At 50.8% G+C, this 11,394-nt stretch overlaps 3 protein-coding genes across 3 annotated transcripts; 2 read left to right on the top strand and 1 right to left on the bottom strand.

Annotated features, from left to right (window-relative positions):
• Positions 1–2,676: 2,676 nt before the first annotated feature.
• Positions 2,677–3,335, top strand: A1O9_05399 (ribosomal protein L22e; the record flags this gene model as incomplete). Its single annotated transcript, XM_013404618.1, has 2 exons — positions 2,677–2,697; positions 2,952–3,335. The coding sequence occupies 2 exons, from the start codon at positions 2,677–2,679 to the stop codon at positions 3,333–3,335; spliced, it is 405 nt and encodes a 134-aa protein (XP_013260072.1).
• A 72-nt stretch (positions 3,336–3,407) lies between these two features.
• On the bottom strand, positions 3,408–4,553 carry A1O9_05398 (uncharacterized protein; the record flags this gene model as incomplete). Its single annotated transcript, XM_013404617.1, has 1 exon — positions 3,408–4,553. The coding sequence occupies one exon, from the start codon at positions 4,551–4,553 to the stop codon at positions 3,408–3,410; it is 1,146 nt and encodes a 381-aa protein (XP_013260071.1).
• A 3,056-nt stretch (positions 4,554–7,609) lies between these two features.
• A1O9_05397 (uncharacterized protein) lies at positions 7,610–10,282 on the top strand (the record flags this gene model as incomplete). The annotated part of the gene is made up of 1 exon (XM_013404616.1): positions 7,610–10,282. The coding sequence occupies one exon, from the start codon at positions 7,610–7,612 to the stop codon at positions 10,280–10,282; it is 2,673 nt and encodes an 890-aa protein (XP_013260070.1).
• Between the last annotated feature and the right edge of the window lie 1,112 nt (positions 10,283–11,394).

The raw sequence follows: 11,394 nt of genomic DNA, 5'->3' as shown, positions 1-11,394 counted from the left end.
AAAGGTTTTCGGCCTGGGCATCCAGTTACAGGTTTCCCTTTGGAGAAAGGACATGGCACAACCATAGGACCGGAGCAAGCCTGTCCTCGCTGCCAGCACAATAGTTTATTTTCAGAGTTGGCAGTCAGTCAGCCAGCTACAGGCTGTTCCGCACGACCAATCAGAAGTCTGCAAAGTTGCAAAGCTTCCGATCTCGGCGCCTGCAAACTATGTACAGCCTTGTCAGAGTCATGAGACACAGGTGACAGACCAGGATTAAGGTACAAACCAAACTACCTCGACCTCGACCTTCACATTTCTGATGTCTAGGCATTCACATCGTGTTGATCTCGCCGTCCTCCTGAGGTGAACGTTGATACCGCCTAGATCATTTTATTGTTCTAGAATCATGGTACTTCACTAAATCAGCGCTACAATCTAACATTCACATCGTCTTGACCTTACTGCCCTCCTGAGGTGAATTAATATGCCGTATGCCGCTCTGGTTATTGTGTCGTTCGGGAATGATAATGGTGTGTCGCCACGATCTTGACGGCCTCCCAATCACATCGTCTTGAGCTCCCTGTCGTCCCAGTGAAGATTACACACAGCGTTCTAATTGTTGTGATCACTGATAGATCATGGTGCCGTTCTGGGGATCAGATCATCCTGTGTCACATGATACACTAAAAGTGAGCTAAGTTGAGCGCGTTGCGTCGTGTTTCTGTGGAGAGTCGAGCATGTTTCAAAGGTATGTTAGACTTTGTTGTTGTTTCTTTAAGTTATACGTGGGTTTGCCCAATGGAGAGCTTGAAGCACTCTCTTTCCGTCCTCTAGAAATGGATGAACAGGTAATGAGCCCGGCACCACAAATTCCTCCTCCGGCCCGACAGGCTATGAGCCCAGCACAGCAAATCCTTCCGCCCTCTTTGCAGGTTACGAGCCTGCCATCGCCATCACCAATTCTCCCGTCTGCTGTTGAGGTTATAAGCCCGCTACAAGACTCTCTTCCGGCCGCTGCTGTTGCTGCCGAGCAGCCTTTGCTGTCAATTGGCACGAATCCCACTCATATTGTCTTGATGATGATGACTAACAATAGCTGACAGACCAGGACCCGCCCGGGGCTTTGCCTCTTCTTCCTCCCTCCTTCCCTGCTCTTGCTCCATCGTATTGTTCTGAGGAGAAGGAGAAGATGGAGAAGATCAAGAGGAAGGACGACAAGGAGAATCGGCCCAGAATGGGCGAAGTCTACACATATGCAACCTTTACTCTCCAGAGCTAGTGGTGCAACCGATCCTGAAAACTAGATTAGAATGCGTACTTCGATTTGTCAATGCATAAACACCCCCAAAAATTGAAACATTGCTATCAACGACCATACTCCTCACGGTGGCAAATTCTCTCTGTCTCAAGGGGACAGGCGTAAGGCCATTCAGTCTCAGCATGGTTATCTCTACGTGACTGTGCCATATGTTAAGCCTCAGAGTAAAGGATGGGCTGCACCTACCTACCTGCAGATTGGAATTACTCGTACACTTGTCGCATGAGTGTGACGGGACAAGAAAGGGACAGGCCTGCTCGTAACTCCCATTCAAAATCCCAAACTATGAAAAATGGGTCGCATTGAGTGTAGTTTGCAATTCGTGCTCACAGCTCTAGTTGGTGATCTTTCTACTCCTAGACCGTTGGCTTCGTGATCATGGTTTGTGAGAATATATATCCAGTGCAGCTGAGCTCATATAGTTATTCTCTTGATGCTGATGTTCGTTTATTTGTTTTCTTCTTCTCTTTTGTTCCCCGTGCTTTTTTTTCTTTCTGATGTTTACGCGTTCACATGTTGGAGAATACATTTGGGTCGAAGGCCGACGGAGTGACTGATATTGGCACTCGTGAGTTCATAGCCCCCAAATTAAACCCATGAGTCTTGGTGCTGGCGATTTCCATGACCCCATCGTCCACTTCTAGAGCACGGATAGATAGGGTATTATGCCCTTCTTCGAGGCCGCAAATAATTCAAACAAGAAACGAACTCTGACATAATTTTGAAACATGCATGGCGGCATGATCGCCAGGCAGCCGCCGAGATCAAGGAGATGGCGTGGTGATCACTGGAACGGCGAGAAAATCAAGACGCTATGATCATTAAGAAATGCAAATGTCAAGATCATGGTGGGTTGGCCAATGACCACCTGACGCCTTCTCAACTCATTCTGATGTCGCTTGTTCTCGGTATAGTCGTCCACCATAGCGCTTCTCTTAAGGGATCGCTCCAAAAGAGGACTACTGAGCATCATTTAGACTTGAAAATCAAATTGAGGTCCGGTCGATCGCTGAAGATAGATGCATAGAAACATATCCCATTCCACAATCATATCATTGACATCACTCAACCGATATTTCAAGCATACTTTTCTCCCACACAGAAAAGGGCGAAGATGCAGTTGCAGGTCAAAAGGGGCGCCGCAAGGCTGGACCTCAAGAAGCGCCAAGGCCGGTAAAAGCGGTTTAGCCTCGCCGAGCCCTAAATTTCCGCACCCACAGCCTCCAAAATTCCCCAAAGTGAAGATTGAACATTTCGAGACCGCATCATTTCTTCGGCACTCTCAACCACACCCCTCTCAAAAGGCGCAGGATATAAATTTCTTTGCGACCGACCACACACATCTACCTCAGGTACTCTCTTCATTCTCCATTATAATGGCACCCACACAGACTCAGGTAAGTCCGCCAGACCGAACCGCTTTGCTGCTTCTACGCCCCTCCCTGAAGGTTGCGTTGGACAACAACGCAACCGGGGGATATGACGAAGAGAACAGTAGGCTAAGGTTTCCATTTTTTTCCGGGAATTTGTAGGCTCGCAGCCAGAAGGGCAAAGGATCCAAGGCCAAAGTGACCAAGAAGGTGAGTTTTCTCTGTCTCTGGCATTTTCGCGACGGACGATCGCAACGCTCAATGCTGACTCCTATCGACAGTACGTGATCAACGCCAGCCAGCCGGTGAGCGACAAGATCTTCGACCTGGCCGCGTTCGAGAAGTTCCTGCACGACCGCATCAAGGTCGAAGGCCGCACCAACAACCTCGGCGACAATGTCTCCATCTCGCAGGTCGGAGAGGGCAAGATCGAGGTCGTCGCACACATTCCTTTCTCGGGCCGCTACTTGAAATACTTGTACGTTTGCAGGGTTCCTTGGCAAGAAAGGGGACAGCGGGCTAATACTTGTGGGCACAGGACCAAGAAGTTCCTCAAGAAGCAGCAACTCCGTGACTGGCTCCGTGTGGTGTCTACGAGCAAGGGTGTTTATGAGCTTCGATTCTTCAACGTGGTCAACGAGGAGGGCGATGACGATGACGAGTAGACAAGATAGACAGAGCGAAGCCATCATTCGAATGGGAAACGGGAAAAGCCCTGATAGAATTGAGAGCACAGGTCATGAAACTTCGGGTTCTATTCTTTGATAGAGATGAATCTGATACCTCATGTTCTCAAGATCCATGGGATATTTCAGCGACGGACTCAGTCTAAACCATCGTGAATCGTCAGAGACATGTTTCCTCCACTTACTGCTCTTCCCTCCCGCTCCTGCAATCTCTAGAAGTGTGTGATCGAGCAGCCACTTCATAGGATAACGCTTGGGTTTTGCTGCGTCGTTGTCCCGCAACTTGACCTCGGAATAACTGCCGGGACTGTCGACGACCAGCAGCCACGAACCCAATGCCAGGGTATCAGCAAGCGCCAACAAGAATGCGGTCGTGCGTGCTATTGAACTCGTAAACAGCTCGTTCAATGTGAACATGATCGTACACAAATGAACGCCACCAAGCAATTCACGAAGAATACTCTCGTTGACGTTCAAGATATCGTGTTGCGAAAAGCAAACCTGCAGACGAGCGGGGTCAATAAGGGGTTTATTCGCAGCCTTCGCGCTCTCACTCGCATGGGTAGACAATATCTGCGGCTGGGTCAAAGCGGCCGTCAGCTTTTCAACACAACTCGACCAGTCTGCAATGTCGATGGCGTGAATTTCCGCTTGGGACAGCGACAAAGAAGATAGTAGCGTTGCAGCCGCAGATGCAGCCACCTCCGCGCCCGCGCCACCTCCAATGCAGGCGACTCTACAAGCGCCGGTACTGGGCCTGGACGTGGACGTGGACATGGACGTGGTTTGTAGTGGGTCATCATATGCGTTGTCATCTGGCCCACTTGCATTGATTTCGCTGAGCCAGACGGGCTGCAGGTCGCCGTGTAGTAAAAGATCAAGATACCCAAGGGCACGGCTGGCGCTCCACCGGAGAGCATATGCATCCATGTATTCTTGATGGGCGAACGCCTTGGCAAAATCCCGCATAAAGAGATGGCCCTTCACCACTTGAATGGTAGCATTTACATGGTGATGCTGGTCCTGGAGGTGGCCATCATAGAAGGCGCGGCAAAAGACATCGAGAAGTGCTTGCTGTAACTCGATCGGAGCAGCCGCTGGAGTCTCGGAGACTTTTTGTGCACTGACGGTTTGCTTGGGTGGATTTCGACCGTTGTGTAGCTTGCTCACGGCCTTCTGTATCTTCCGTGGTGCCATTAAATTGCGTGTCACAACTTCAAGAGGGACAAACTGTGCTTGAAATGTGGATAGTGATTTTGGGCGTACAAATCCGAGATTGAAAAGACAGCCTAGATTTCTCGAAAGCGGTGCGTTGAGACTGTCATTGGCAGGCAGGTCACGCAACCTGGAAATTCAAACTCAACCAGTCTGTACTCGTAGATTCCGCCGAAAGGAACTTCCCTCTTCGGTACGGTGCTGAGAGAGCGCTGGCCCACAAGGGAAACGCCAAAAACGGTCGGGTGCTGTAGTATTCGAAAATGGTCTCAATGTGGAGATGCAAAGCCTTGAAAGGATTTGCACTAGGTGATAATCACTGGTTGAGCAATGAATGATGCGAGAGGTCAAAATAATTGGTGGCCATCCAGGCGTTGCGCGGAAAGGTTAATGCAGGAGAAATTTTCTCTCGCATCGTCGTGCATTCAGCGATGCCCTTGCATAATCGGCTACGTGGTGCAGGAACTTGCCTGGGAAGGATACGCTAAATGCAGGTCTGCAAGCGGTCTGCAGGAGAAGGCGGGAAGACCCAAAGGTTCTCCCTTCAAATGCAACATTGAATGGCCAACAGCAAAGGGTGGTGGCTTTCCGGGTGGTTATTGACGTGAAGCGGTCGAAGTTTGGATAGGATTGGTTCACAGGTTGTTCAGCTTCAAGTTGGCGGTCAAGACTCAGAGTGGCAAGACGCCCTCGTTACTACGAGTACTCGGAAAATGCTAGCACTCCTCCTAGAGTCCTAGCACCCACCAAGTACGGAGTATGGAGTACTCGCAGTGCTCGCAGTACTCGTAGTGGACTTTGGGGGAACAGTGATTTTCGATCGAAGGCGCCGATTCAAACCACAAACTGCTTAAGCACCGGGGTCATGTGCACACTCTATCGTGTCTGCCAAACAAGCGAAATTTAGGCACATGGTCGCTGTGGTGACAAACGACAAGCGAGTCTCAAGTTGAACTGAATGATCGGCGTGGCTTTTCCTGGATGGAAAGTGTTTCAACGACGAGCCGTTCAACTGGTTACAGATGCAGAAGCAGATACGAGCAAGAGGTTCGAGATTCGCTGGCGCAAAACAGCCATGCATCCCGCAATGCGGTGATGGAGGAGCCGAAAGGACGAGCAGTCGGGACTCTAGACCAACAGCCTCTCTCTTTGATAAAGGGAATACTCCGTACAGAGTCAAGGGAATGTGGATGGAGGTGAGCAAGGAGGAAGGAGGGAGCTGGGTGCTCGGTGCTCGGCGCTCGGGCGGTAGCTGCAGGTTCCTGCATAAGCGCAATGGAAGCAGGAGCCACCAGCCTAGCACAAGGCAAAAGGCTCGTGTTGGCGCCTGTCGCCTTGACCGAAAGAGGGACGCGATCTGATGTGGTGGCATTTCACCCGTCCTGACCCTCCCTTCTCCACAAGGCCGTTCCTTGTTCCTCGTTCCTCAGATACTCGTACATCATCCATGATCCATTCATCTTTGGGTCGCCTCTTGACTCTTGAATCTTATCCACGGCGGAGGAACTGCCAGCTGACCACACCTCACGGTTGGGCCAATTCGTCACCGATGACTGTTTGACATTCCCTCGTCCACACCTCCAAGAATCTCAGCTTTGACACTGCTAGAAAAGTGGACTTTGGCCAATCTGATTCAGTAAATTGCTCATCTGACGTGCCAGGGATCTGCACATTAGACGCATTACCCATTATCCTCCTTTCCTGCTCGGTCGGCCGTGCCTGTCGAATGCGGCCTCTTCCCAACCGTCCACTGTCAATTCTGCGCACAGAAGAAATTGTGCATCTGCTCGTTGAGTCGCGGCCCAAGCGTTCGAGTTTCGGAAGCCCAGGCTTATGAGACTGGACTGACTTGTGACGGCAACGGGTTCTGTATAGTACTTCCCTGCACAATAATGTGTGTCAGCAATGATACCCAGGTACCCAAAGGTGCCGGCAAGTACGTACAGTAGTAGACCGTAGTACGACAGCAAGATGCTCCGAACTCGTTCTGTCTTCCGTATCCTACAGTACGTATCTGAACGGGCAGATGCACTCACTCATCCTGGCCCACACGACCTGAGCCGTCGATGTGGCCACCTGTGAGCGCTCTTCTTGAAAGGCAGAGTGGGAGATGGACAGGCTTGGGGCTGGCCGCTAAGCCTAAAGCCCCCCTCAGCCCATGCCTAAAGCTGAAGGCTTGAACCCACCCTTTCAGGCACCCAAGCCCAGCACCACCAATGCCACCTAACCAAGTAGCTTCGTTGCCCCCCCCCCGTCGCCCGTCCCTGTCCCCGTACCCTCGGGCTTTGGTCTGGTGGTCTGGTCTGGTCTGCAAGTGCCAGGTGGTCGTGTTCTTGGCCCGCCGAGCCGTCCTGCGTCCTGCGTCTTGTTCCTGTTCCTGTTCCTGCGCCTGTGCCTGGTTGCTCTTGCTCTTGCTCTTGCTCTTGCTTCTTGCTCTTGCTTCTTGCTCTTCTTGCCCGTTGCCGCTGCCGCTGCTTCCCGGCCAAGTCAGTCGTTCGTTCGTCCCCTCTGCTTTTGTCTCTCCTCATCAGTCTATCCAGTCCACCACCACCATCACATCCTCCTCCATCTCACCTTCACCTCATCCTTCGGCCTCACTTTTGGCTCCTGCAGAAGAAGAGATCCTCTATAGGGTCTTTACTTCCAGGTTGCCGTCCATTCCTTCACATCCAAACCGATCTTCCAGCTCCAACGTCATACGCCCCTTCTCTCCACCAATTCCACCACATTGCGACTTCTGGTTTGCGTCCACTCGACTGGTCTTCAGGTACGAAGGCTATCTACCAGAGTTGCCTCGGGCGCATTCTGACTTCTCTCAGATCCACTGTCCAAATCGTTCCTTACGAGACCTGCTTCGTCCTATCGCCTTTTTACCAATATTGTAATGGTGGCTGCCGTTCCTTTGCAAAACCCCAGAAGAAGTACTTCAAAGGTGCTGGAACACCTGCAGCTCTATTGACTGCTCCTGCCTACTGCTGGACAGTCTAATAGAAATTTACCACTAAACATATTATCGAAGGGTGGCTCCTTGATCCAAAATGACTTCTCTTTCAGTACCTGCCGCACCGCCGGTTTTATCTCCATTCGACTCCGCCAACAGCACGCCTCCAAGATCACCCCAGCCTCATCGAAGAAGAGCCTCTCGAAATCCTAATGCTACTGCCTTGCCGGCTTTTAATTTCAATCCAGCTCAAGATGAAACTATGAGGGCAGAGACTACCACCGAGCAAGGAAGCCCCAAGCCAAAGACCATGGCGACAGAAGGGCAGCGACGTTCTCCTCGCCCTACCTTGCCCGAGTTCAAATTCAACCCTGGTGCCGATCTACCTCCAGAGAGAAGCCCGAGTCCAACTCATCCAGTCCTGCAGGAAATGGCTCTCAATCAACAACGTGCCGTCCGGTCTGCAAGACCTGCTCCCCTGCCCGCTTTCACCTTCGCACCACATACCACGTCCGTCCATGGCTCACCAAGTCCGACAAAACCAGATTTCACCGAGTCCCAGCCTCCTCGCTCAGGCCATCGTCGCGGTGTCAGTGAGTTTGTTGGAGGTGGCGGAACTGATGGTCCTCAGATGGTCAGTTCCAGTCCGGAAAAGCCCGAATATCGACCTCCTCCAAGAATGCACGCCCATCAACGCAGTCAGGCCGTTTCTGTCTCTGACATCGATACGTCCGAGCTCATCAAGGCCAACGCTTTGGCCAAGGCTCGGGCGGGTTCCACCCCAACCACCCCGTCAGATGCACAGACTTTCTCCTTTGCGCGCTCCAGCCCCCAAGTCCGACAATCAATGTCAAGCCTCATCAGAACTCCACCATCGTCTCCCCGTCGCAGGGATAGTGCTCCTGGTGTTCGTCCACGTGTTGGATTTTCCGAACATGTCGACGTGATTCCACGACCGCTGTCGATGATCTCATCCGAGACCGAAGGAAGTAATTCCACAATTCGTGGATGTCATTCCTTGTCTGGAAGCATCAACTCTATCGCCAGTCCCACGCCTCGCCCTACCCTTGTGGTCAGTTCTTCAAGTGAATCGACCAATGGCTCTCCTGAAAGACCTCAGACTGCCGATGCTCTTTCGACCCTGTCTGGTAGTATGGCTTCTGGGAACAAGTCACTCGATGTCATAAGTCTTCCTAAGCGTCCTTTGTCAGCCTCTGGGTCCCCTGGCACCTTGGGTTCTGGCAGCCCACCTAACAAGAAGAAGTATTTCTGGCTGAGTCATACCAACAACAACGTCTCGCCCTTGTCCACTCCAAGAGCAGAAAATGGCAACCCAATGGATGTTTTCGTCGCCGCCTCGCCTCAACCACCCAAGCGATTGGAAGTATTTGGAGATCGTGCGCGACCAAAGACATCCTCTGGAGAGGCCACATCCTCTTCTCGAAAGCGGAAATACCACACATGGACCTCGGGTATCTTTTCAAGAAAGTCAGAGAAGCGCTCCAGTAAGGCGAAGCACCCGCCATTGCCTAATTCTCCAGCATTGAACAGACGACCCAGCGATAGACTGAATGAAATCTTCGATGCGGATGATACCATTGTGCTACGAGAACCATCACCTGTCGTCACACGGGTTCGACCACGCACCCAGCCATTGCCCCCCATCCAAACTCTCACTACCGGCCCAACTAGTGAGCCGATCATGAGCCCCGTTTTGGATCTTGATGCTGCCTTAGGACCGTTTGGAAGCGAAGAAAAATTTGGCCTGGACACCAACAACAAACAAATCCCCCCCTCCAGAATGGCCAAATTACACAGCAGCGAACGGCGAGGCACTCCCGATGCCTTTGGCTCGGTTCATAGGAGAACCGAATCCGCACCTATCATGCCAGCGGTTAATCGGGCTACTTTTGGTGTGCATCGCATGGGCAGTAACCCTTCACTATCCGAGGATGTATTTGACGAAGAGGAAGAAGACAAACTTCTGGCGGAAGAGAATGCAAATGCGATGTCATCGGCAAAGCTAGTGCGAATTCAGTCACGCACCAAAAACCCAGCCGTGTCACCGAGTGAACCCAGTTCTGTGACCCCGAAACCGAAACCTGGAGAAGGACTAGGGCTGGCTATCGGCAGCGGCTGCGATGACGATGTGATCATAGTCGATGCAGAAGAAGATATTGGACGTGTCAGCTGTGCACGAGCTTCAGACTCTACCATTGAGGCCCCCGTCTTTTCGGATCTCGTTGCTCTGAAGCGCCCGGTCTCATCCCCTATGGTCTTCGCCTATCCAGCTCCCCAGTCTCAATACGCTTCATCGACGGAAGGCAGAACGACTTCGGCTTCGATGATATCTTCTCCAGATGCAGATCATATATCTTTTGACAATCTGTCACCACCAACTCGGTCTCACGGTGAAATTAGCCCAGACTTTGTTCTAAGAGCGTCCAACGATGATCTACCTTCACTCAGCGACAGCATCTCAAGTGGCGCACTACCTAGATTCTCCAGCAGTGCTGGTACGAGATCATCTATTGAACATCGTTCTGCTTCAATGATTGTTCCATCGACATCCAGATCCAACAATCAACAAGCGTGGAAGAGAGCAAGCTTGGCAAGTCTTAATCGATTGATTCCGGGATCTTCGAATGGAAGTAAACTGAAGTTTGAGACAGTTCCGGACTCTTTCGCTACTGACGAGAAGGCTAAACGAAGGTCTAACCGAATAAGCAAACTTTTGTTCTGGCGATCGAAGGACAAAGACGAGAAATGACAGAAGTGTAGTACGGGCGACGATGGAGTACTTCTTTACGGCTTTATGACCAGAGCTCTTGCGTTTGAGAGCTCTGACGAATCACGGTTTTTGTGGCCATTCCAGCAATAGGCACTTTTCTGATGGCCCAATTTTCATAACGACATATTCACGGGAATGGGAGGCTATCTTGCGCAAGATGGCCGAATTCAACCCTTCCTTCTCACTCGAGTCTATCATTGAGATCAGAATTTTCAGCTAGCTAGCTAGTCAGCATTTCAGCTTTCACGCAACCACTTCTTTACTACAATTAGTCTGCCGTGACATCATTATGTCAGGGGACACGGGGAATGTTTCGACCATGGACCAGATTCACACATTCCATCAACTTCTACAACTTCACAATTTTGAATGAGTGCAAATTCACCTTCTATGCACTAGCTAGAAAGAAAAACTCAAATGTCGATATGGCGAAGCTTTGAGAGATGCAAACGAGCTGTGCTATTCAGGGAAACGAGAACTTGGACGGTCTTTGATATGGGGCGGGCATGATGGGAATTATGCATGAAACGGAGTGGTCAGCATCCACGTACATTTGATATCGGCTCACGCGTAAGCTGATGGGTGATGCTCCAGGAGATGCTACATGGCACAGCAAGCAATTGGTGACTTGATCTTTGAAGCCACGCTGCTTCGTGATTTGATTGATGCAGTAGAAAATAAATGATAAAGCTTTGTCACATCCATCACTACTCAAATTCAACCATTCTACGAATGCGGAATCTTTATTTCACTGAGTGGAGAGCAGACAAACTAAGTACAACGCATTCCTTGCCTACTGGGCTCCGTAGTGGTGTATGTGCATGTCTACTTGGGAATCAAGATATAGCAGTGCTATATTAATAATGAGAGATGCACTGTACTCCGTCGCTGTCGTCTGACCCGACTAGGATTAGTGCCGTTAATCGCGGAACATGAGCAAGTACGCCATTTAACGAGTCATGATCGAATCTAACTGGTCAGTACCCAATTGCAGACATCGAGTTGCTGTTCTTCGAGCACCTACACGCACCTTCGTAGCGACTAATACTTATGTAAGAGACTCGGGCTTTGTCCTCAAATTTCAAGCAGTA

This window comes from Exophiala aquamarina (assembly GCF_000709125.1).
Source record: "Exophiala aquamarina CBS 119918 chromosome Unknown aczIA-supercont1.4, whole genome shotgun sequence".
Lineage (NCBI taxonomy): Eukaryota > Fungi > Ascomycota > Eurotiomycetes > Chaetothyriales > Herpotrichiellaceae > Exophiala > Exophiala aquamarina.
Note: the sequence above shows the minus strand (reverse complement) of the source record. Positions and strands in the feature narration are given on the sequence as shown.